The sequence below is a fragment of the Amia ocellicauda genome, chromosome 3 (assembly GCF_036373705.1).
Source record: "Amia ocellicauda isolate fAmiCal2 chromosome 3, fAmiCal2.hap1, whole genome shotgun sequence".
Classification (NCBI taxonomy): domain Eukaryota; kingdom Metazoa; phylum Chordata; class Actinopteri; order Amiiformes; family Amiidae; genus Amia; species Amia ocellicauda.
This window is the reverse complement of record NC_089852.1, coordinates 51,301,299-51,329,283: the sequence shown is the minus strand read 5'-3', so window position 1 is coordinate 51,329,283 and position 27,985 is coordinate 51,301,299. Positions and strand designations below refer to the sequence as shown.

Genomic DNA, 27,985 nt, shown 5'->3' with positions numbered 1-27,985 from the left:
GCGAGAATAAAATGGATGGAAAAAAAAAGTATTCTAAAATTCCCTTTAATCTCTGTGACGCCTGTGGGCTTGAGAATTTCAACAGTGTTTAAAATCCGCAGAGACAATGAGAGATTTGAGAAGAGCACCATTTGGTGTTTGATATGTTAATGCGAACTACAGATAAAAATAAAAACTTAGCGAGAAACAAAGGGTGCTGCTCAGGATTATTAGAACATGGCAAGAAATTCGGATTTCACATGTCTAGCCTTCTCTTTTTTAATATTTGTATGCAGCTAAAATGAATAAAGCAAGATGGAGTGAACAGAAACAAAAAAACTGCTGGGACTTTCAAAGCAGTTTGCTAAATTAAAAACATGGCTTCCTGTGTTCAGAAAGCTAATTGAAGGAAACTAGGCTAGTGGTGACAAGGACAAATTACACAGATAATTTTGAGCATAGGTCTCTTTCACAGAATTAACTAGCCTCATTCTATTGTGGGAAAAACACAACCACATTATGCTTTGAAGCACAGCTTTTGAACCGTTTGTGTTGCAGTTGCTCCATTCCCCTTCCCATGACAGAATTTGCTCATAGGACACTTCCCAAACTTTATTTGACATACATTTCCTTCATATTCTTCACAAAGGGCTTGTTTTTGGTTTCCTTCAGTTTGTGTCAATTAATTGATAATGCTTGTCGCTGTGGGCTTTGCCATCTGGTAGTGCACCACTATGGGAATTCACAGTTTTTCATTAAATATACAATTTGCCGTCATGTTCTGTTCCACATACATCTGGCACAGGATGAAAACAATGACTGATGACTGAATGATGACTATAATGAAGATGTTGATTATCATTATTATTATAGCAGCACTGTGAAAATACAAAGTACAATCCAGATCTTGTAGGAATGCAAATTAATATCAACATCAAATTAAAATCAACGTTCTTAAATTTACTGGGCTACTATATTGAGTATTTTATATTCATCCAGTTCCCAGGCCTGCCTGATGCTGGCATTATTTGAATTTTAAATATAACACAGAGGAAATTACAGCCAATAGTTATGTTATTAATGGGACATTACTTAGTAACAAGCCAAGCAAAGTATTGGTGTAACGTTAATACATTATTGGTGATTTGATTCTGTTGGACAAAACGTGAAATAAAAATCTGAGACTTTGTTTTATAGAAGTAGGTTTATACATGTTATATGAATGTTAGTATTTTATATTCACATAAATATTTTGAGTTATTTGAAGAGGCCCAAAATACCTCACCCGTACATGAGGTTACCAAAGAGCACATGAGACCAGCTTCTACCGGTCTGTATCAGATGCATCCTTCTGCAGACACACAATGATTTTAGGGAAGTAAGGACAGAGACCTGCGTGTCTGTGTGTATTACTTTTCTCCAAGCAGCTTGAATAAAGACTCTGTTTGATTCAATCTACTCTACAGTCTGATTTTTCTGAGAGCAATTAAAAGGGGATTCTTCGGTTGGCGTCACGACAGGATATCGCTGGAAAACCAGGTGTTCCCCACTGACCATCTCCAAATGGGTGAGTAGGTTAATTTACCACCTATATAGATTAAGAGAGACGTAGTTGGGGAGGCCCTGGGATGCCGCACAGACGCGATATCAAAACCAAACCAAAACATCAGACAGGCTGTTAGAGTGATTGTTTTATACAGAACTGGTTGTGATCTCGAGATATTTTGTGTTTTGTGCGCTCGGTTTTGGGCATTCCCCTGAGCGGATCTGCGCAGCCTGAGTGTCTGGCGCAGTTATTTTGTGTTTTGTGCGCTCGGTTTTGGGCATTCCCCTGAGCGGATCTGCGCAGCTTGGATTAGCTGGCACTGATAATTGTGTTTGGGATAACTGTCTCATACTGGACGATTGATTGACATATTTGTATTGACTTTCCGAATTCAGACACTCGGTTGCCCCGGGTGAGTCTCTGCAGGAGAATACTGGCTTAGACATTCGGACTGGACTATTTCAAATCATGTCTGACGAAAGTGAGATTGAACTTTTGAGGGGAAGACATTAGAAGGTAGAGAAATAGATGTTAGATAATGGATGGTCATAGGACAGGTCCCCTGGAATCATAGAGACCGACAAAGTTTTCATAAGCCTTTGTCGGAATAATAAGAATTTAGAGAATAACTTGATCACAATGGATCAAGAAAACTGAGGCAGTGAAATAATTAAATAATCAAGTGGGATTATTTGACATTTTATTCTAAATAATAAGAAGTTTCATAAATAAACAAATACCATCATAAAGAGGTTAAAGGGCTGTTTGAGACACTGCAGGGTCAATAAAACATGCCACAGATCAGATATCTGAATTATCTTTGGATATCAATGTGTATGTACTTTATGTGTTTATATATATTTGTATATTTTGAAGTTGATATAAAGTAAACGTCTACGTTTTGTATGTGTTGTATTTTTAATATTGTCCATAGTCCAGAATAAGGCTAACAACTGTAATAACCAGTAGTTTCAGAATTATATTTAAAACTGTCACAACAGATTTATCAGATTCATGAGGATCTCACCATGAGGACTTTTAACTTTATATGATTCTACAAGAAAAATGTTAAAACAATACCAAATGTACTATGAATAAACAGATCAATAATAATAGTAATACATATATAGTCATGATGTCCCCACAGAAGAACCATCATTTGTTTGTTAAACATCATGTTATGGACAAGTCCGCTAAAGTCAATTTAAAGGAAACAAAAGGCTACACATGAGACAGACAGCCTGATGTAAAATCCAAGCAGGAAAATGTTACCTCTTTAGTGACATATTATGGTCTTTCAGAAAACGTGGTGAAGATATGAATACATAGAAAACCAGATACTCCAGGAAATTAAAATGTGGTCATTTGGTAGCTATGAGATCCACAATGAAGAGTTTTTGAAATCCCTAGATTTAGATTTAGAATCCCCTTCTGGTGTAGGGGGGGCTGCTTTCATCACGTATTTAAGCACCCCCCTGCTTTTAGGGATTGGAGATCTCTTGATCCCCGTCTCTTCTTGGGTGTGCAAAAACCCAGAAGGAACTATATTACACTTATGTTGTAAGTCACCCTGGATAATGGCGTCTGTCAAGAAATAATAATAATAATAATAATAATAATAATAATAATAATAATAATAATAATAATAATAATAATAATAATAATAATGATAATTCGTAGACGCTAGGAATAATCGGATACATTGGACAACCTCTACGGCCTCGCACAACAGCTTAACACACACACTGCAACACTGTGTATCAGTATCAGCCATTTCTCCCACTGACATTATAACCCCTCACAGTGGCCTGCTGATGGCTGTGGAGCTGTCTGTCTGTGCAGCACTTCCCCACATCTGTGCCAGACACAAACAAGATTGCGGTTTGGCTCAGGTCCCACCTATTTCTGTCTCTGGTGAAGTGCGCCCAGCACACAAGCAATATCCGATTAAATCTTTTCTAAAATATATTTTATTAGGTAAATATCTTAATTAATTTACTCGAGTAAATGGAGCATAATATATGAATAAATAGTAATAATATCAATCGATCATATATAACTCGAATTGTCTAGTAAGAAATCAGGAAAAGGAGGAAGAACAGCTATTAGGATACAGAGCGATGTTTTAAGAGGGTCTGAGTGATGTCAATGAAGGTTTGAGGAAGTTGACGAGAGGTTTAAGAGTTAATGGGGTTGGGAAGCTGGAGAAATGGAGTTTGATATGAGTGAAAGAAATGTGCTGACACTTCCAGCACAAGAGTTTTGATGGTGATTGAATGAAATACGAGGGAAAATAAGGCATGAGATTAATAAATGCATGAGATATTAGGAAGGGGAACCCCCCAGCAAGGGGGGGTGGAACCAGTCTGTGGCCTGGGCTTCCCCTGCTCGGCGCTCACAGCACTCTCAGAGGAAATACATAAATTAACCAGTGTAAGGCACTGGGATCAGGGAGCTGCCTTATTACACATTGTGTGTGTTCTACTGCAAACAGTTGCTACAGTGTCTTTACACTGTGGTGTCCTGGGATATAAGGAATAGTTACATTACTAATGCTAAAACTATTGATGCCGGTACTGATGGATAGGAAATTGACTACTATTATCTGTCTTCACAGGAGCCAGCGACACTGCATATCTCCCACAGGTTGCTATACCTCTGCTGATTGCAACAGGAGGGTGGCAATGCCCAGGAATATGCGGACTGAGCATTAATGATTAATTTCTCCGCAGGTGATGAAACTAACATAATTTTATCTTTCAGAAAAATTGAAGAAAGGCCTGAAGAACTCACCAGACAAGGCAACACTATCTACGATCTATGATTTGGCTGATCACATACGTAAAGTGGGTAACCAATTACGGGACACCAACCCCTCCACAGGAGGGTGATGGTGTTGGTTAACAAATCTGGGTGGTGGCGTTATGCACTTGGTCGTGTATGCGCTGGTCTTCTTCATTTGTATCTATCTGGTTTTATAACTTATTCATTGTCTCATTAAAAAGGCCTCTGATGCTCTTTTCCCTGTCTCCTCCGCATGCACCTTTCCTTCCTCCGTCTTGCACGCTGGTAGAACTGGCGGGCTGAGGGAGATGGATACTTTTCTGTAATACATATATATATATATATCTGGTGTCACATCCCAACCATACTTAAGGGCAATTATATTTGGTATTGTGGCGTTGTGGCCAGATTATCCTTTCTGTTTCGGCTTACTCTCGCTTTGCTCCGCTTGGCCGACAGGAGGGACTGAAGAGGCCCCAAATACCTCACCCATACATGAGGTTACCAAAGAGCACATAATGAGACCAGCTTCTACCGGTCTGTATCAGATGCATCCCTCTGCAGACACACAATACAAATTTAGTACAGAACGTACGTTCTAGTAAAACCACAAGAAGATGGAGAAGTGGGCACACAACCCCCCTTTGCCTATCTAGACATGCGTTAGATACGTGTGGAATATAAATAACGAAATGGCTACATATGTCTCCATATTTGGGCATAAAATAGAAAACATTGTGTTTAAGCTTAATCAGGAAGATAGTGAGGATATCATAAGATAGGGAGTTGTCTCCCCCTTATTGGTTCAAACTCACCTTGTCCAGGATATCGCTGTATGTATATAACATCATGTAAGCTCTATGATTTTAGGGAAGTAAGGACAGAGACCTGCGTGTCTGTGTGTATTACTTTTCTCCAAGCAGCTTGAATAAAGACTCTGTTTGATTCAATCTACTCTACAGTCTGATTTTTCTGAGAGCAATTAAAAGGGGATTCTTCATTATTTTTTAATGGAAACGCATCTGTAATACATATCAATCTGTGAGTATCGTTACATAACCATATCAGACAACACAGTCACATTATAAAATTGCTAGCTAGGCATATGGTTAACATACAATCTCCCTGCCACCACACACTTGCACATTTCAGAACCCATTTGAACATCAATCTCTTTATTTTACCCTGACTCTTACCAGACAATGAAAACACTGACCAAAACCCCAAAACATTTTCTTAATAGTAAAATATAAAAAACTGTAAAACATACAATAAAAAATATTTTTCAGTTTTCCAAATCTCCAACCAACCTTTAAAACATCTCAGTTTTAACATCAAGCTGCTTCACTGAGCCAGCAGACTTTTTAAGTGTGAAATCCTAAATGTTAAGTTTACAGGTATTGATTTAGCTAAGTAATAGCTAAGTAGCAGCTTATCAGAGGAAGAAAGTGTTAATCAAAATAATAAGATAAAGTCCTGCAGCTTCAGCTGGGAATTGGGATGGCAAGTGGTGGGTGGGTATTAACTTTGACTTATTACTGAGACTTAGGATTTGGTTGAGCTCTGACTCCTGCTGAAAGCTTAGCCCTGGGGCACAGTTATAAAATATGGGGATTGTAAAATATGTTTTTTACAATTCTGAAAGAATCTTTAGCAAATCTCCCTGATACTGAACAATATGAATTTCATGATTCATATACTTGTATACCAAAAGGCCAAAGGTATTAGATATTTCCGGCAGAGTGATATAAACATTTTGGTAGAGTTAAAAATACATCCTTTGTGATTATTTTGCCTGCTGAGATAGTTTATTGTTGCAATATTTTTTCCTCCACAATTAATTAATTATAATAAGTAGCAGTAGTATAATATTATTGCTATTATTCTGATCAACTCTACTTAGTTAGACCTCATCTGGAATACTGTGTACAGTTCTGGGCTCCATACTTCAAGAAAGATATCGCTGCTCTAGAGGCAGTTCAGAGGAGAGCAACCAGACTTATTCCAGGTTTGAAAGAATTGTTCTAATATCAAAATTATGAAGGGCATTGACCACATCAAACCAGAGGAGCTTTTCCAGATCAGCAGGGATACACGCACCCGGGGACACAAATGGAAATTGGCCTTCAAGTCATTCAAGACAGAAAACAGGAGACACTTCTTCACACAGAGAGGCGTCACAATCTGGAACAAACTCCCCAGCGTGAAATATTAGGTTATTTAACAGAGACTAATGTGTTCTACAAAGCAAGCATCTAAACAAGTACTTTAGGCAAAGAGACAGGACTTAAATATTGATGAGCTTTACATATAATTACCCAGATAAGCTCCCTGTTTTCTGGTAACAACAGTTCAACAGCAACATCTAAATCAACAGGGCTGAAACATTAAGTGAATATCACATCCCATTCCTCACTCATTTCTTCTTGGCTCAAGAGGATGGTAAATGTGACTCAGATGAATCAAGGTTGGTCTATTGGTAGTCTACAATGCAATTCAATCTGCATGATTCTTTTAGAAATGAAAGGTAAAGTTTGCATCACTTTGTCTTGATACCCAGATGACTGACCTTTTCAAGCTTTGACAATAATCATTTAAAAAAGTTACCTAAATGCTATTGTCTTACATTTTTATATCAAGAACAAGTATATAAAACAAAGAAAGGTATCACAGTTGGGTAAAATGATAGGATGGACACTTTTGTTCATATGAACTACAATCAGTGTGACATAAGTTGAACCACACTGCAAGCAAGTTATAATTGCTTAATAGATATCTTATATAGAGAGACTCACGGGTGGAAGACCTGCAGGGGTCAGTGTGGCTGCTCTCGTTGGACTGGTTGCTGGACACTGAGGACACACTGGCACTGCGGACAAACCCGAAGGCTGCGAGGCGAGCGGCAGGCAGGCGGGAGTAGCCGGGGGGGCGCAGACCGGACTGCACAGGCTTCGGGAGGCCTGACTTGGTGGGGGTGCCTGGGGTGCTCTTCCGTTGCTCCACTACTAAAGACAAGATTAAGGAGATTCAGTATGAGGCCAAAACCATGAAGGGGTTCCTCAAGTGGCAGGATTCCCAAACATTTGGTCCTCAGCTATTTACAGCTGATAAAATGTTAGGCCCTATTTTCTAAAAGTCAAAAAGGTAAAAGTTCAAAATCTACCATGAGCTAATAAATACTGCAGTTGAAATGCATGATTGGAAGTTGAAATGCAATCATTTAGCCTGTATCGACCACTTTGTTGAAAGTGATGTTCGATTGAGAATGTTTTCTCAGGTGAAAGGTTTTCAGAAAGAAAGAAAAGAAAAGAAAAGAAAGAGAATATCCTTCAGATCCTAGCCAGGTCATAAGACTCTCCTATCCCTACTCTCCTGCTCCCAGAGGAACACAACAAGTGATCAGCTGTTGGAAGAACACAGAAACTACCAAAATAATTGTTCCGAAAGGGTTGCTAATACAATTAATCCTGAGATGTGGATCTCTGAAATTATTAACAAATTATGCTCCAGGAAAATACCAATTAATGTATTCCAGGGAAAGAAAAGCATTGTCTTTCCTGTTCAGCACTATACAAAAATAGAAGAAGGAGCAATTAACAATGCCCTTTCCACTAGCTTATTGATCCTAATGAGGTAACTCTTTCAGCCTTAAGCCCCTTTCACACTCAAATACCTACTGCACCCCCATTCACACTGACTCTGAATGCCGATAAAATGCTGGGAGGTACACTTTCACACAAAAAACAGAGAATGCTGGAAAGAGTATTGTAGCATTGGGATCAACATAGAACAGAAGCATGTGGATTCAGGAAAGGAGACATTGACCACTATTCTGGAAGTATTTGTAAAAGTACGAGAATTTCCCTGTTTTGCCAATTTCCTTCCACTGTGTTTACTGGGCTATTGGTTCTAAGCAGGGCACTAAAACACCAAAACAGTTTGGTTCATACTCAGGACCAAGGACTAACTATTATGTAGTTTCAATCTACCAAACCAAAAAATATTCAAGAGGGAAACACAAACAATATGTCAATCTAGGGTGCGTTTTCACACTATGACCAGGTCATCAGGTTGTATGGTTGTGTGTTTTTGCGATGTGGTTAATGGACCCAGTGGTCACCGATCATTTTAACAGTGAACCAAGTATTGTGTTGTTGTCAAAATGTGAAAACACACCCCTATTCTGATTGGTTTCACCAGTTAACGTACTGCATCGACAACACAAGGACATGAGATGTCATATGCTGGCATTCTTATTCCTGCTCCATTCACAAAGACCTGTTGCTTAACTTTGCTGGCATTTTGACTAGGTCGCGATGTGGAAAAGTCCTGGTGTCAATATGCTGGCTTATACCCTTTCACACAGACCCTTCAGGCAACAAAATGCCAGGAAAAAGGCTGAAAATGTTTCTGTGTGAATGGGGTTTTAGATAAAGGTTTCTACCAAATGAATAAATAAAAAGTGGTTTATTGAACGTTCCTAATTAGTTAACAAATATCATTTTACATTAACTTGTAAGAATCACTGAATTCTGTATTAGTAAATTGTAAAGTAGATTGTCAGTCTGATTGAATGTTTATCTATATGTAGCGGGTGGGACTTTAAGACCATGTGGAATCCTGTTCTTTATGTGCCGTCCTATTCCATTAATGGAAAGTGTTATAAAAAGGGAGCACCTTAGCCAGGTAACAAGAGAATGCTGAGTCTGCTTCCATCTCCAGGAGTCATTGGACACACTTGCTGTATACCACTGCAGGTAAGTCAGTTACACCACACTCATCTTGTTTGTATTGTTTAAATTTTATTTGATTTGGGAAAACAACCAATTCATTTCTGCTTGTTTGGTAACTTGTAGGGTGAGCTGTGAGATGTGTTTGTATTACTTCTGTGTTCGTATTACTTCTGTGTTCCACAGCCTACCTGAGGTATGTTTTGGAAGTTTTATACTCTTTTTGTCTTCTTAAATTGTGTTATGGGTAACGTAGGGCAAAGGACTTGGTAAATCACTTTTGCCCGATGTATTTGCTTGTATTGTTTTTATTCCTATGCGCTCACATATGTGTGTTTCTGTCATCTTCTACAGGAAGTGAGTGCAGATTACTGTTTACTAAAAGTTTTATAATTATTTTATTTCTTCTAGAGTACGGTTTATTTTTAGTATTGTTTTTTTTCATTGTGTTATGACTTTATTTAGTTGCAATTTACTGATCCTCTGTTTGTACATTTTGTACTAAGTCAGTACTAGTAAGATTGAAGGCTATTTGTTAATATAAAACCTTTGCCTTTTTCCAAAATTTAAATACAACAAGAGTACAACCTCCCCACAGTCTGCATGGACTGTGCAGACACATGACATGCAAATCAATGTATAACTTTTATGAAATGCATTTTTCTGGATTTGTTTGTTGTTATTCTGTCTCTCACTGTTAAAATACACCTACCATTAAAATTATAGACTGATCATTTCTTTGTCAGTGGGCAAACGTACAAAATCAGCAGGGGATCAAATACTTTTTTCCCTCACTGTATTTACAAGGAGAGAATATATATATTTTCTTAAGGAAGCATGCATCAAAGCAGCACAGAAAAGACACTTACGCTTTTCTTCAAGGGAAACTTCCTCATTGTGGCATAAAGCCAAAAAACACATGGCACTAGCTACATATAGCTACAGTGGAGCTGAAAAATAAAAGTTAATGTAATGATTCATGGTTTTCTTTTTACCACTGTCATTTGGTGTTTTATTTTAAAAGTGGAAAGGGCTGTACTTGTCCCCAAAACTTCAGATTGAGCTGCATTACTCCTTCATAAGCATGTATTCTCTATAGTAATGTATGTATGCCATGAAGCCACCATTCCTGATTTCAGGGTAATATATTTTCTCAGTTTCAGACAAACAATGCAGTTTTGTCTGGGTCTTCATGAAGTGAGCCCACTCTGATCACATGTAGAGGTAAAATATATTTCTCACAGTTACCATTAGCACTCCCTGTACTAACAGTCAATCCAAGCTCTACAGTCTGTACTATACAGTCTCTACAGTTGTGTATAGCAACCAGCAGAGTCATTTGTTAAAATATCTGGGTCAGGGGCTGGAAGGTATTCTTAATGTTCAAACAGACAGAATGTGGAGCTCTGAATCAAATACCTCCTCTTTGAGTCGCAGTAATCCTCTGCTTCACAAAAAATCGCCGCCTACATCTTAATGCTTTTCAGAAGCCAGCGAACAATGTCACTGTGAAAAACTTAAGCCATGTTTCAGGGGTTTAAAAGGGGGTATATACATAATTATAACAATTAAATATAATTGTATAAAAGGAAACTGCAATGGAAAGCCTCAGAGACCCAGAAAAGCAGATTAATCAGAACTGCATAATGTGGAATGTAAGGAGCTCCTGGAATTGTGACAATGCCATTGTTTGGGAGCAGAAACAGGGATGTTTCAGTATTGAGTTCAAACTAATCAAACTAATCTCTTTGAGTGCTTAATGGTGTAAAATGTCCTGTTAGCCCTGGTCCAGCAGTGGTACGGGCTCTTGTGGATTTCTGAGGCCTTGATGGCTCAATTTGTTATGCATAATGTTATCTTTAGCAAATGATTGAAGACACCAGGACAGGGATTAAAGACAAGTATGAAACAATGACAGTTTTGAAGATGTTATTATATATGAATGTTTAATTTAGAATTCCGTTGTCCTGTGTTCATGTAAATCACAAAATGTATAATACCTGGATATTATGATAATATAAAATAAAAACAAAATATTTGGTAAACATATATGGTGACTATGGCCATTTCATTTTCAGACAATTAGAACATAGTCTGCTGCCTCTTATGGAAATATTCATCATGTGAAATAGGTTGGCTTTTGCATAATTAAGCATGGATTGAACTGCTTGTTATGAGTTCAATGAAATGACACCAAGACAAAGTTACATTTTTTATATACATACACATACATATACATTGCATCCGGAAAGTATTCACAGTGTGTCACTTCTTCCACATTTTGTTATGGTACAGCCTTATTCCAAAATGGATTAAATTCATTATTTTCCTCAAAATTCTACAAACAATACCCCAAAATGACAACGTGAAAGAAGTTTGTTTGAAATCTTTGCAAATGTATTAAATATAAAAAACCAAAAAAGCACACGTACAGAAGTATTCACAGCCTTTGCTCAACACTTTGTTGAAGCACCTTTGGCACCAATTACAGCCTCAAGTCTTTTTGAGTATGATGCTACAAGCTTGGTACACCTATTTTTGGGCAGTTTCTCCCATTCTTCTTTGCAGAACCTCTCAAGCGCCATCAGGTTGGATGGGGAGCATCGGTACACAGCCATTTTCAGATCTCTCCAGAGATGTTCAATCGGGTTCAAGCCTGGGCTCTGGCTGGGCCACTCAAGGACATTCACAGAGTTGTCCTGTAGCCACTCCTTTGTTATCTTGGCTGTGTGCTTAGTGTCGTTGTCCTGTTGGAAGATGAACCTTCGCCCCAGTCTGAGGTCCAGAGCGCTCTGGAGCAGGTTTTCATCAAGGATGTCTCTGTACATTGCTGCATTCATCTTTCCCTCGATCCTGACTAGTCTCCCAGTTCCTGCCACTGAAAAACATCCCCACAGCATGATGCTGCCACCACCATGCTTCACTGTAGGGATGGTATTGGCCAGGTGATGAGCGGTGCCTGGTTTCCTCCAGACACGAGTTTAATCTGTTTCATCAGACCAGAGAATTTTGTTTCTCATGGTCTGAGAGTCCTTCAGGTGCCTTTTGGCAAACTCCAGGAGGGCTGTCATGTGCCTTTTACTGAAGAGTGGCTTCCATCTGGCCACTCTACCATACAGGCCTGATTGGTGGAGTGCTGCAGAGATGGTTGTTCTTCTGGAAGGTTCTCCTCTCTCCATAGAGACATGCTGGAGCTCTGTCAGAGTGACCATCGGGTTCTTGGTCACCTCCCTGACTAAGGCCCTTCTCCCCCGATCGCTCAATTTGGCCGGTGGTTCCAAACTTCTTCCATTTACGGATGATGGAGGCCACTGTGCTCATTGGGACCTTCAATGCTGCAGAATTTTTTCTGTACCCTTCCCCAGATCTGTGCCTTGATACAATCCTGTCTCGGCGGTCTACAGACAATTCCTTGCACTTCATGGCTTGGTTTGTGCTCTGACATGCACTGTTAACTGTGGGACCTTATATAGACAGGTGTGTGCCTTTCAAAATCATGTCCAATCAACTGAATTACCACAGGTGGACTCCAATCAAGTTGTAGAAACATCTCAAGGATGATCAGTGGAAACAGGATGCACCTGAGCTCAATTTTGAGTGTCATGGCAAAGGCTGTGAATACTCATGTACATGTGCTTTTTTGGTTTTTTTATTTTTAATAAATTTGCAAAGATTTCAAACAAACTTCTTTCACATTGTCATTATGGGAAATTGTTTGTAGAATTTTGAGGAAAATTATGATTTTAATCCAATTTGGAATAAGGCTGTAACATAACAAAATGTGGAAAAAGTGAAGCGCTGTGAATACTTTCCGGATGCACTGTATATATGTACATATACACACACACACACATACACACATGTATATACGTGTGTGAGTGTATGTGTGTATGTATATACAGCCATGGAAAAAATTAAGAAACCACTTAACATTGATTTCTGAACTTGGAGTGGTCTCTTAACTTTTCCAGAGCTGTAAATAAAAAAAATGTAACTTTGAAATTTGAAACAGGGTGAAGAAGAATGTGGAAGAATGGCCCCACCCATTTTCGTATTACAATATAAACAATTACAAAATCAATTTTGGTTCTGTACAAGTTTTTCCCGCAGTAATACGAGGAAGCAGGGGATGGCATGGTTTTTTTATTTTTAGGTTGCAGATGGAAGAACTACGTTGCTGCTTTGAGTGCAACACTTCTGTATGTGTGGGCCTTACATATTTTAAGTGGTGTTTGTATGACTTTCATACAGACAACTAACTATTATGTGGTTAAAAAAACTTTTTCTATCTAAAGGAGAAGTTTCAACTTTCAAACAGGAAGCAAAGCAGGGCAGTAAGCTTAAAAAAGGCAAAAACACAGACCCAGATCCCTGTCTGAATAACACAGCATAGCATCGGGGGGATTGGAGGCAATGGAGGGAATTTTAAAGGGGTCAGGTTTTTGGGGTATTCTTATTCATGCGTCTCCAGTGCTAACAGACTGCTATGACCTCTTACCTACTGTACAAGCACACATCTTTCCACACTGATATTAAACATCAGAAGCAATGCAAGCTGGGGTCTTGTCTGGGCTTCAATGGGAGACCACTATGAAACATCAATATTTATTACAGATTTATTTACTAACTAGATTTATTTACTGAATGACTTATAAGAGGAAGTCTTACAGCTGTACCAGAAAATCCACATTTGTTAGTATTTAGGGATTTTTTCATGTAGAATCGAGCTTTTGTTGATATATTATATATATATACACTCACCTAAAGTATTATTAGGAACACCATACTAATACTGTGTTTGACCCCCTTTCGCCTTCAGAACTGCCTTAATTCTACGTGGCATTGATTCAACAAGGTGCTGAAAGCATTCTTTAGAAATGTTGGCCCATATTGATAGGATAGCATCTTGCAGTTGATGGAGATTTGTGGGATGCACATCCAGGGCACGAAGCTCCCGTTCCACCACATCCCAAAGATGCTCTATTGGGTTGAGATCTGGTGACTGTGGGGGCCAGTTTAGTACAGTGAACTCATTGTCATGTTCAAGAAACCAATTTGAAATGATTCGACCTTTGTGACATGGTGCATTATCCTGCTGGAAGTAGCCATCAGAGGATGGGTACATGGTGGTCATAAAGGGATGGACATGGTCAGAAACAATGCTCAGGTAGGCCGTGGCATTTAAACGATGCCCAATTGGCACTAAGGGGCCTAAAGTGTGCCAAGAAAACATCCCCCACACCATTACACCACCACCACCAGCCTGCACAGTGGTAACAAGGCATGATGGATCCATGTTCTCATTCTGTTTACGCCAAATTCTGACTCTACCATCTGAATGTCTCAACAGAAATCGAGACTCATCAGACCAGGCAACATTTTTCCAGTCTTCAACTGTCCAATTTTGGTGAGCTTGTGCAAATTGTAGCCTCTTTTTCCTATTTGTAGTGGAGATGAGTGGTACCCGGTGGGGTCTTCTGCTGTTGTAGCCCATCCGCCTCAAGGTTGTACGTGTTGTGGCTTCACAAATGCTTTGCTGCATACCTCGGTTGTAACGAGTGGTTATTTCAGTCAAAGTTGCTCTTCTATCAGCTTGAATCAGTCGGCCCATTCTCCTCTGACCTCTAGCATCAACAAGGCATTTTCGATGTTGTCATTTTGGATGTTTTTCCCTTTTCACACCATTCTTTGTAAACCCTAGAAATGGTTATGCGTGAAAATCCCAGTAACTGAGCAGATTGTGAAATACTCAGACTGGCCCGTCTGGCACCAACAACCATGCCACGCTCAGAATTGCTTAAATCACCTTTCTTTCCCATTCAGACATTCAGTTTGGAGTTCAGGAGATTGTCTTGACCAGGACCACACCCCTAAATGCATTGAAGAAACTGCCATGTGATTGGTTGGTTAGATAATTGCATTAATGAGAAATTGAACAGGTGTTCCTAATAATCCTTTAGGTGAGTGTATATATATATATATATATATATATATATATTCATTTTTTAATCACTATTTTCTGACACTGATCACTTGAAGAAATCACCTTTATATAACTGCACTGCCTTAACTTTGAATGTTTGTGTGCATTATAAAATCTATATTTTCAACAGTAAATAAATAATTCAGCCAGATGTTCCTCTAGTAAAGATATGCCTCCTTGTGTGTCTTTAATGAAATTGTAAACCATTTGGCTTGGTGATAAGGTCAGAATCATTAATGATGAATGTCATTTTTGTACATCGGCTAGCTGCAGGGTGAGGATGCCAGTGTAATAAACAATTTCAATTTCAGGTTGGATGTCACAGACTACTGGTTTGCTTGATGAAAACAGAAATTATTAATATGTCAGTGTGGGATTTTTGGATATGCTTTATTTGAGATCAGGGTGATACATTACATATCTGGTAGCTTAGGAGATGGTGCACACCTGCTTAATAAGAATGGATCACAACATCAAAGATATGCAATACTTGGGGCCGGTTGCATAAAACTATATTAGACTGGTCTAAACCATTAGACTGGTCTTAATTTGACAGTTAGACTAGTCTATGCAAGTTAGTCAGTTGCATAAAAATTAAGACTGACTAAGACTTAGGGCCACCCGCTAATAGAAAACTACAAACCTGTTCATCATAGCGGTTGTCATTAAGCCGGATTAAGGCTTGGATTAAATCAAAACTTTGACCCACCCGCTTATAGAAAACTACAGAATTGTACTTAGTGGTGGCTTCATTTTTAGTATGATGACACTTTCTTCTAATCATAAATGTAACCGCTATGATGAACAGGTTTGTAGTTTGCAATTAGCGGTTGGGTCAAAGTTTTGATTTAATCCGGCCCAAAATCAAAAATTTTGATGCGGCGAGTCGCTAAACTATCGCAGTATTAAATCTGACCCGATTTGCACCGCGAAATGACCTTCTCGCAGCTCCTTTCTTGCACAACGCGAGAGAATAAAACACAGCTTTCACACAGCCGCTACTACAAAATTACACCACTGTACTCAGTCGCGCTTTCATGTGTGAGTTAGATGCTTCTCTCTTCTAATTTGTAATGTAAATCCCATGATGTACAGTTGTGTAAGTTTGCTATTAGCGGCTGGTTAAAGTTGTAGTTAATCCCGCCCAACAATACAGTGGGAGTGGTTACATTTTCGCTGTATTAAATCAAGAAAATATCTGCGAGAAAACACCCTGCCAATGCTCTCGCAGCTCCTCTAGTTTTACACACTGCAGAGTTGTCTAAAGCCTCTTGAGGTTGAGGCGCAGTGGAGAGAAAGCCCGTCCGGCACACGTTTGCGCAGGCACAGCTGCGGGTTTATTCACAGCCTCTGTGTGTTCAGTGGAAATAACTGATTATTGCTACAGGAACTGCAATACAGGTGTACATGTTGCGCCCAACATCCACACAAACGAAATGCTGCCTATTGTTCATACACAGAGGGAAAATATTGTCGCAGTGTGAGAGGCAAAGCTGGGGTCAGGGCAGGTCTTTCAGTGGAGGAGACTACGAAACATCTCCTCCAGGACTCCAAACCCCAGAAGCCAGCAGGGCTCCTGATGGCCATAGCCCCGCCCACCACTTCCCCTATAAAAGGAAGCGAACCAGTGTGGGCATTTTTGTGGGGGGGGTAGCAAGGTGCACAGCAGACAGCAGACAGCAGACAGCAGACAGCAGACAGCAGACAGCAGACAGCAGACAGCAGACAGCAGACAGCAGACAGCAGACAGCAGACAGCAGACAGCAGACAGCAGACAGCAGACAGCAGACAGCAGACAGCAGACAGCAGACAGCAGACAGCAAAAGAAGGGTGAAGTTCAAGAGTTGACGGATTCACTGGCTTGTGACCTTTTTCTGGACCTGGACCATTCTACCTCTTGAACCCCGGACTGTCTGACAACCACCCACCGGTAACGAACTTTGATTTTCTGACTGTGACTACGAACCTGCCTTCTCCCTTTATGCTTCTGTCTGCCCGGTGTTCGGCTCTACCGACCCAGGCATTTACTGTTATTGTTAGTGTGTGTTTTGTAGTTAGGGATTGTTGACGTCTAGACAGAGCAAGGTTTTGTTTTGCTTTTTGACACGGTGCCTGCCATTAAGGGAAGCAATAAAACAGAGCCTGTTTTGCACCCTGTTTTGGAAACAAATATAATCTTGGAAAAATAATCTGAACAGATCTTCTAGGGGGTGGTCAACGTTTTGGGATTTTCCCCCAAATTTGGGTGATTTTTAAGAGCCCAGGGGGAAATTTGGGGGTTTGGCACAGTTGATTTCCCTCCTGGACCTCACCAGAAACCTCCGCCCCCACCCATACCTCACTTTTCAACACTGCCCCCCCCCCCCCACTTCACCTGCAGCACTCCTCCGGTCTCACTTACATTTTGGTGGGGGAAATACATGATTTGGGGGATTTTTTGGGAAATTATGCAGAGGAACTGTTAACACTGATTGAGACAACGAGCATAAAGTTTGTAGGCATTGCTTTTTACAATAGATGGTATCAAGTGATTATTACAATGTTGTACTTTGTACTGATGTACACATCACTGTTCATTTTCAAGTGATAATACAAATTGTAATAGGCATTTATATCACATAACCATGTCCAGCAGTGACGTATTTGGGGGGGGCATGGTGCCATGGCAATTTTGAAAAAAATAAAGCTGGAAGCTACCCGCTCAGGACTTGGACCCGCAGCTCAGGCACTCAGAGCTCCGATACAGTGTTACACCCGCTAGGCCAGTCAGGTAGACATGTTAAAGTGGGTGGCTTAACACTGTACTTATTAATTCGGAAGTTTATGTCACTTGTAATGTGCTCATATTACAAGTTATGTTCAGTGAGCAAAAACTACTTAAACCATATTTGCGTTCCACTATGACAGAAGAAAGTTTTTATGGGCAGCGCACCGGTACATAAGGACTCACACTGATGTCTGCTGATGTTATTGATGAATTCGGGCGTCACAACTGGAGACTTGCATTCACACAGAAACTCCAACATAGCGGTGCAAACAGCTGATTTGCAATTAACAGTTGCGGCTTATTTTTAGTTGCTAGTTTCTTCCAATGATAAATATCCACTATGAGTTTTGTAGCAGGTGCGTCACAGTTTGTTTTTAATCTGCACCACTACACATAACGCAGCTAACACACACACTGTTGCCACAATGTTGTAGCAACGTAATTCTACATTGTGGCAGCTGGTGTTATGTGTTTGCTGGGAAGTGAACGCTGAGTAAAATATTTACATTGATGTGTTATTCACCCTATCATTGATTCAACCACTAATAAATAATGCCTAGGTAAGGGCGTCTGCCAATATTATTAACTACACAGCTTTCATCAATGGCGGCTTCGGTTTTTATTTTATAATTTTTTCTTCTACTCATATTTGTAACCGCTACGAAGTATAGGCTTGTAGTTTTGTATCAGCGGGGAGATTAATGCTGTGGATTAACAGCACGCAGCGCCAGATTGCCGTGTTTGTCTGCTTTATTGACCCATTGCTACTTCTCGCAGGATCATCCTGCTCTTCCACCTCCGGTTTCTCTTCAGTTTCAGACACTGTGATTGGCTCGCGGTGCCTCTTATGGTGCCCGCCCATCTCGGAAGCCACGCCCTCAGAACAGGCTCCTCCCCTGTAAACTGTAAACTTTCTTATGTTCTTATGCGAATGAAAATCCTTTGCTCCACACAAAATGTGCCACTGTTTTCCATTCAAAACACACTGTATTATACATTTGGGAAGCATTTTTATTTTTCAGAAACAATGATCCAAAGCACTAAGACTATGAGGACTATGTTCTCCAGTGGTGGTAGAGGCTGTTTCTTGTGACTATTTAACCAGGAAAAGCCTTTGCCTGGAGGACAGGTTGAGCTCTAGATAGCCCAGAAACTCCATAGGGCAATGCACAACTGGCTGATTGTTTCCAGGATTGAGTGACCTTGTACCAGCCAGGGTTTAATCAGACTGGCACACAACAAGAATCCATACAGCTGCCTCACGATGTCCCTGTTGTTTGCACCATAATCTCAGTGTTAAAAGAAGCAGATAAATGACTTGGCTGTGTACATGTCAGAGAATGCATACAGTTTGCAGTCTACATCCTTCTAGCGTCGGTACAGGAGTCAATCACAGTGGACCCAGGTGATCAACAATTGCCCATTTCGAACTGGGAGAGAATAAAATAAAAACATTATTGGTGATTCCAAAAAAAAAAAAAAAAAAAAAGAAAAGATCTTTCTGGTCCAGACTATGAAAGCCATCTAAAGGCGGGGCGAAGTTGCAGGGTGACAGCTGGGGATTTATTGCCATGTCTCTTTCAATTGCCCTAAGGACCAAATTATGCTGTAACACTCTCAGCAGAGGAGTAAATCTGGATATATATATATATATGCATTTGAAAGTCTGAAAATATAGAAGCAACCTCCTTCAAGTTCCCCAGCAGAATATCACATTTTAAAAATATATTGTGAACAAAAATCGCCATTTTGTTTGGAATATGACCTCTTTATAAAGGCAAGCTTTAACCTCCTTCACTGTACAAACACAAAATACTGCTAGATGGAAATACTGTAGTTATTTAAGTGTTAATTGCTTTGCACTTCAAAGACTGTAGGTGCCCAGAGCTAAGCTACTAGGGCTTTAATGCATATGCATTAGTGGATATGATTATCCCCCTTATCCTGATAAAAACATGAAAATCTATTCACTCTCCCAAGAAAATTATGGAAAGGAGAGGGGCGGCTCATATATTATTGTTTGTATTTATTTATTGGCATTTATTTCTTTATCTATAAATATCTACAGTATCAGTGACCATCAGAAGGGCACCTTTAGATTTGTCAAACATATGCATATCTAGAATTTTATTTTGCATCATATTTAAGAGCAAATTATACCCCCAGGAACTCATGCAGCCAAAGCAGGTTTCAGATAAACCAAAATTAATTTTCAAGCACAATTTAATTAGCTCATCCAAATTTGCCAATGTTGTATCCTAGATATACTGCATGGAGAGAGTATGAGCAGAGAAAAATAATAAAACTACTGGGCAAAGATACAATAACTATATGTTATTAAAAAAGGCTAACAGAATGTTAGGGTATATTGTCAAAAGTGTAGAAATTAAAACAAGGGAAGTAATGTTCAGACTGTACAATGCACTAGTTAGAGCTCATCTGGAATACTGTGTACAGTTCTGGGCTCCACACTTCAAGAAAGATATCGCTGCTCTAGAGGCAGTTCAGAGGACAGCAACCAGACTTATTCCAGGTTTGAAAGAATTGTTCTAATATCAAAATTATGAAGGGCATTGACCACATCAAACCAGAGGAGCTTTTCCAGATCTGCAGGGACACACAGACCCAGGGACACAAATGGAAATTGGGCTTCAAGGCATTCAAGGCAGAAAACAGGAGACACTTCTTCACACAGAGAGTTGTCACAATCTGGAACAAACTCCTCAGTGATGTGATTGAAACTGAAAACTTGGGAACATTTGAAAATAGACCGGAGAGGATCCTTGGATCACTTAGTTATTAATGGACACCAAACGAGCACGATGGGTCGAATGGCTTCCTCTCATTTGTAAACTTTCTTATGTTCTGTATTGGCAGGAAGGCCTTTTTTGGTACATTATTCATATTATGTGTATCTTTGATTTGTTGTGTTCTTAATTATATTCCAACATTTTTACATTTCTCTCTGTGTGTTTCTGCTCTAAGACTGAGTTGTTATTCATTGACTAAATAAATCAATTGATGAATTAACAGGAACTTAAATTTAGAGCTTCATCCATGTACTTGTTTGTGACTTAAAAGCTTACTATTTTTTCAATTCAGGAAATATAAAGTTGGCAAACGTAACAGAAATGCAAAACAAACATAAGTGCATTACATCATGGCTTGAAAATATTGAAAGATGGGGAGTGTCTGCTTTTCAAGATGGAGATTCTCTAAGGGCAAACATGCTAAACCAGTGGTATATAATACCAAATCAGATATAAACTAAGGATTTGCACCAAAGACTATTAGTACATTACCTTTCCACTAATTTCCACTAATGAATATACGTTCCTTACTAAAACTGATTATGAAATTATAGGAAATTACACTTGACGCTGACAAAGAAACAGCTAACCTCCACTCATTAAGATAGCATTTGCATACACCTCCATACTATTATAATGTCACTGTCAAACCTACAAATCTGCAATGCTGCTTCTTCGTTACTGGTGATGTAATTATCAAATCATGCACTAACTTTACATTATTTTTCTCTTTCACTTCAGAATCTTTCAAATGTTTTGATCTTTGGCTTGATGCTAGCTTCTTTTTGTATGGGTTTAACCTTATCAGACCTTATCATGCTTTCCAGTAGCTGATTAAAAAAAGTATGGGCCACAGTCATGTTCTTTTTTTGTACTTTGTAATTGTACACTACATGTTTCTGCTGGAAAAAAATGACCTATCACTAAAATACTAATTTATCAACCTGAAAGATATATGTGACAATTGACAACTTTGTTTTGTCATGTTCTTACTAGTTGGAAACAAAAGCAGTTCTTAAGCAAATCTGGTGGTAAATGTCTTAGGAATATGGAATTGTAGGCATTGTCCACATCCATATTTGTCCACATCCTGATTTTTTTGAGACTTCCTGACAAAGTGAAAGTTACAGAAAAGGAAGAGCATGCATGTCCCTCTCACCTGAGGGGTCCAGACAGCAGTGTGAAGCAGCATTGGCCATGTGGGCCTGGTGGCTGAAAGTCAAGGCTGACCTCTGACTTGCCAGCAGCATCCTGCTCTTGGTGGAGGGTAGCCTGCTGACGGCACCGAGGCCCAGCTGAGGCCTGAGCACCATGGAGGACCGGAACACACTGGCTGGCACAGCTTCATGTGAACTCAGGTGGGTCACGGTGGGGTCATCTCGACCAGCTCCCGCCAGGCCAACTGCCACTCTGCCCGTCTATAACAGAAACGACAAGGAGGATAGAAAAGACATGAAAATCCAAAGTGCATGTTGTCTCTGGCCCTCAGGGGGAAGATGTTAATGTTTTCTAAACCACATATCTGAAGAACTATAATAGTGAGCACCACTGCATGGGAAATGAGAGATGAAGTATAAGAAATTAAGAGATGTTATATTAGCTTTTTTCCTGAAGGATTTTTTTCCCCACTTCTACCATTTAAGCATATAAGGGAAGCAGTCCCCAGTAGCTCATGCCATGTTGTCTTGATAATTGTTGGAGTCACTGGTTAATAAAGTTGTCTGTTCACACACAGAAGTAAAGAGAATGGACAGAATGCTGTTAAAAATCTGTGGAAAACCTTTCTAACATAGTAAAATACATATGCAGTGTTATACATTTTTTTGTCAGCTCAGGGAAGCACCAAGGGCCAAAGTTCACCCAACACAATCTAGGGAAAATGGTCTTACCTCACTCCCAATCTCCTTTAAGTACTTGTCAGATAGCTCTCCATAGAAACTGTCTGACTTCCCTGTCATCTTGTGAGGAACTGTGTGGCTGGGAGGCTTAATTCCAGACACCACTAACCCTGAAGAATAGAATCGGGCCTTTTGCATTTCGTGCCGATACTTATCGTACAGGATGTTGGAAGCACTCAACACCGGGGAGGATTTGGGGTCGCTCCCTGGTGGCTTGGGCTCTTTGGCCAGAGGGCTGGTATAGGTGGAAAGTCTGGATGGGAGGGTGGAGACGTCGTAGGGGGCATCCAGGTGAGGCTTGACCTGTGGGCTTTTGCGAATGTAGGTTATGATTTTGGGCCTCACGTGTTTAGGTTTAGGGGGTAATTTTGCCTCACTCTTCTCCTCAGGTTTGCTGCTCTCCACTTCCCCACGGTTCAGGAGTGAGGCTCTAGAATGCTGCAGAATGGGCTTGGGGATTCCACTGTTGATGCACACTTTGCTAGGAGCTTTTAGTCCACTGATGAATTGCTGGAGGTTGTCCACCGAATGTCCAGAGGGATGGAGCCTCTCGCTGGAGAGTGAAACAGGATCTTTCGAAGTGGGCTGCCCTCTTGTGTTCACTTTTGCTGGTGAAGGGGGGTGTCTTCTCCGAGGCGAGCCTGTGCTTCTGGCCCACGTGGGGGATTCAGGTGATGGCTCTGCACAGTATTTCTTTCCCAGCTGTGGCTTTTTACCTGCAACCAATGGCTCTTCTGTAGGGACATTACCATTGTTAATGAAAACACATTCACTGGAATCCCGTTTCTGAAGACTGCTGGATTTGTCTGAGTCAGCACCATCTTCTTTTGATGAGAGACAATGGCTGTTGACTTCAGCAGGCTCCTCACTGGCGGGCTCTGAGAGTTGAGAGAGCTTGCCATTAGGCTTGGGACTTGGTTTGTGTGCAATGTTTTCAGCAATCTGGGATGTTCTGTTCTCAGCTATACAGGTGTGTTGCAACTGAACTTCAAGAAATGTTTGTTCTGTGGATTGTACCCTGACTATCTCAGAGCTGAGGGGTCTGGGCTCTTGTTGGTAGAGTGAGCCTGTTGGTTCACCAAAGTCATGCTTTCCAATCTGGGACATTCCCCTCCTCACTTGGTGCCCCTCCCCAGACCTATTTTGGTCTCCTTCTTCCCTCTGGAAATATTCAGATGTCAGCTCAGATCCATTGCTCTGAGGATGGGAGGGATATTCACAGGGCCTTATCTGTTGGCCTCCATTATCTGGCTGTGCTTCTGACTGGAGTAGGGCTTCCTGAGACTGAGATGTCGAGTTTAGGTTTAGATCCATGCTCTCAGATTGCGCTGTGCTTCCAACACAATGGCTCACAACTTGCTTGGGCCTCCTGCCCTTCACTGAGGTAGTGGCGTTAGACTGAAAAGCAAGTGTGTCCTCTGAGGTCATTCTGAATGGTTCAGGTGGCGTGTGTTGAGGTTCCATTGCTTGTGTTCGCCCAGCGCTGTCCAGGGTACTGGCTAAGCTTCCCCCTGGACTTGATAGTACAGAAACACAGGAAACAAAGATATCATTTTCTGAGCTGAATTCAGTAGTCGACTGTCCAGGAGCTTTACTGCTACTTCCCAATGAAAGGTTGGATTCCTGGTCCTGGTAGCCCACTTGTGCAGAGAATTCTTCATCTTTCATCTGAACACAAGGAGTGCAGGCACTGCTCTGTAAATAAGCTGAGGGTTCATCCAAAAAACTGTCTTTACCTTCCTCTACCAAATAGGCCTCTAACTCTTGGCATTCTAGCAACTCAAATTCTTCCAAGTCTGGGTCATCACACTGGGAGCCTGTGCCCCAGATAATGATTTTGTCCTGCTCGTCGCTCTGGGACACCAGAGGCGGGATGGTGCCAGATTCCACACTCCTCCCCTCACACATTTTGCCCCCATCTTCAGTGTACCCATCTTCTGCCAGGATCTCATTGGCATTAGTATCTCCCTCTGGAACAAAGGCCTGCTTATTGTTGTTTTTAATCTCTCCTCTGTTGTCCTGCAGGCAAGTGCCATAAGGCCCACTGATCTCCCCCTGAACACTCATAGTCTATCAATGTGCACTTGCTCCAGCAGAGGCTTTCAAAAGCTTGGCCTCACTCAGTATCCATTAACAATATTCAGTTCCTTGCTTTTTTTCTCCCCTTAAAATCCGGCTGTTGGATTTCACATCTTCCCCCAACTTGAGTTTAATCTCCCGAAGAATGCTTTTTGCTAACTCACTTAGTAGCTCTCTTTGATAGCATGACATCCAGTTTTACGAGAAAAATAGTGTAGGTCTCTTTTAGATCCCTTTAGAACAGGAACCTGCCAGCCAACTTAACCTGCAAGGAAAAGAAAACATCCACGTGAGAGACATTGACAACTTTGTATTCAGACTGAAAACCTATCGAGAATCTATGGAACTGCAAGGCAAAAGGGGGGAATTTGGGATAATGTGTCTTTGAGTATTGCATTTTGCTCAGAAGACAAAGGTCAACTTGAGGCTACTGCCTAAAGATTGCTTTATAGTTTGAACTAAAATACAAAACAATAGAAAACAATCTAAGAAATTCACCACTTATTCATAACCAATTAATTCAATTTCTACTGCAACAAATGATGTAAATCCTAGGAGGCAAATATTGCAAATAAATACAGATCAGAGTTCAGAGGCCTTTCACTGAGCAGTTTTCCATATAAGAAATTGACAATTTTGTTTTCATCAACATCCAGCAAATTGATCTTGGCATGCAGATCACATAATACATATATTGAAATGTATATCTGATCTTAGGTTTGAATGGATAAAATCATTCCAATTCATGAATCCATGTGTATTCAAACCTGTTTTATAACAATAAAATGTATAAAGAATACACAGTACTAATAAGAGGATAAAGGCCTCGGACAGAAAATGTCAACAATTATTTGAAGGATTTGTTTTTAAATTAAAGCACGACACAGGTAGAGACATACCACCAAAACCATCAATTTTGAGGACCCTCACATCAACTTTAGCGAAAACCCTATATAAAATGAATTTTGGTACAGTAATACTGCAATTTCCCAATCTTGCCTACTGCCTGTCTTTCAATTAGTGGCATAAACTATTATATCTTGAGATTTGTTAATGCAGCAATGGTACATTTTTATTAAAGCAGGATTTACATCTTGTCTCCATATCTAGAGACCCCTGCAGGCATCCAAGGATTTTGTTTTATTTTGTGTTCTTGTTCATTGTTTAGAATAGATAATACACAAGCACTTTTCTCATAGGTGAAAAAAGTATCCCCCCCATTTACAATCTATAGACATGCCAGTTTCCATTTGCCTTTGAATTCAGCGTATTCTTCACAACACTCAGCCTGGCAGGCATTTTTCTGTTTATTCACACAAGACTGATTCTACTGGTATCATCCCGCACAGCTGTCTCCTCACAGCGTGAAGAGTGAGAGGACCACACGCGCCCTCCAAAGCAGATAAATGACTCATGGCAATGTGGAAAACCCATGTTTGTAACATGCAGTGACTTCACCTGCTCTGACAAACATCAGGTCTTCTTAAGTCATGATATAACATTTAACATGCATACCATGTTCGCTGCAGCTGCTGTCCAAAATGGATTGAGTGGAGCCTTATGAATCCCATTTAATTATTATTTAGAGTTTTTTCAATGAACAATTAATTTGATCACTGCATTTGACTGTCAATTAGGCAAATCATAGCAATCATGAATTCTATTGAAAAGGAAAATAGCAACAATGTTCTCTGTTTCCACTGTAGTATTTGTGCTACTAATAAAGGACGTTTCACCACATTTACAAGAGAGTCCACAAACACAGTGTAACCACAGCACTTTGGTCATGGTCTGAATCTGATCCTAAATAAGGCCAATATAGAAATGTTAGAATCAATATTGATATGCATTTAGTGTTGTGTGTCTTGAAATCCATAAGCTGTGAATTATAGTTACACAAATAATTATATATTAATTATATATTAACTTTACTTATTACAGACTAACATTTCCAAAACAGATATCACATGTGATCGTGAAAGGTGATATCTAAAAGAGAAGTACAATATTATTAACAACAGAATCATCAGAGGGGTGTGTGTGTGTTTCCAAATTAACCTTGCTGGGATGTTGTAGTTTCATTTGAGGCAAGAGGACAATCATGTCTCTGTTTCTTAAGACATTTGTGTTAATTACCACCACGGAGAATATTATTTCAGGATAATAATATATTTTCATTGGAAAACAATCATGAAAAAATGTAGCTGGTTAAATGCTATATTCACTGGTAAACTGGTAATGGCAGACAATGATGAGTCCAGCTGGCTGTAACTAGGAATCCCTAGATTGTGGTGCACAATTGGCTGAGCTCTGCTGGCGCTTGACTGGGTTTGAAGTCAGAGATGGTTTTCTTGGCTCACCATGTAACAGTAACCGCTGATTACTAGGCACCTGTGAATTTACTATTCAGTTTAATCAGCAAAAATTGTGGAAGGCCTCTCTACTCTGCCTCAGTTTTGCTGATTACACTGGACAAAGATTTTAATTGCTTGCCTGTGCAATACCACCGTTCAGCTTTGCCCATTTCAGTTGGTCACTTGAAGCACGGCATTGTATTTGGCACCATTGAAACTTAAATGAAAAATACAGCCGATATGAAAGCACGTGGGTGGCCTGACAGCACACGTCAGAGGATGTGTGTATATCTTTTCAACTGTCCAGAATTAGTAAGAGGGATGCAGCAATTGGGCCAAGTTGATTCATTATTGGAGATTTCAGATTGGAGGCATATAAAATAAATTAAATATAATTGTAATTTCTAGGTTTAAGAAAAAAATAACGATTTCTACAATTTCTTGGGATCATTCATGAGGCCTTATTAGAAATAATATGAACTAATACAAACACAATGAAATTGAAGAGAGATGGGAAAAAAACATAATGAATGTCTTCTCTCCAGAGAAATATTGGAATGCTTGAAAACAGCAATACATATATTAAATATCAAACAAAAAGCAGATTTCCGGCACTGACAGAAATAAAATCTTACAAAAGCTCGCCTGCATCACCACAGACTTTGTCTCATTACTGCTGAAAAATCTCAAATGATCCCTACTGAAGCCAAGATTACTGCTTGTATAACTATTCCTACTTAAGCATGTCCTTATTATTTTAATAGCATTCCTCACATGTATACAAAGCTAGAAGATAAAACCCAGATATCCAGAGCACATCATAACACATTTGATTCAATATTACCAAGTCCACACATGAATAGAAAACACGAGGGCCGCTGGAGTAAGAGAAAAACACAACAAGCCCTTGTATGAGGCACTCCATCGGAAATAAAGACACGGAGTGCATGAATGTCAAGGGCAGGACAGCCCAGAATACTTGGGCAGACAGAAGTACAAAATATAGGGATTACTTCTGAATTTAACAGCCTGTGTCCTGTTTGTTGCTTACAAAG

General features: G+C 40.0%; 1 protein-coding gene across 2 annotated transcripts in view; it reads right to left on the bottom strand.

Moving 5' to 3' along the window:
* The window catches only part of mtus2a (microtubule associated tumor suppressor candidate 2a), a 194,484-nt gene that overhangs the window by 91,928 nt on the left and 74,571 nt on the right, over window positions 1-27,985 (bottom strand). For both annotated transcript variants that reach the window (XM_066699875.1, XM_066699876.1), the window contains exons 3-5: window positions 22,489-24,841; window positions 21,759-22,017; window positions 7,105-7,314 (exon numbers count right to left, since the gene is read on the bottom strand). In XM_066699875.1, the coding sequence (XP_066555972.1) occupies window positions 7,105-7,314; window positions 21,759-22,017; window positions 22,489-24,564 (2,545 nt within the window). In that variant the 5' untranslated portion in view covers window positions 24,565-24,841. The remainder of the gene's footprint in view (window positions 1-7,104; window positions 7,315-21,758; window positions 22,018-22,488; window positions 24,842-27,985) is intronic.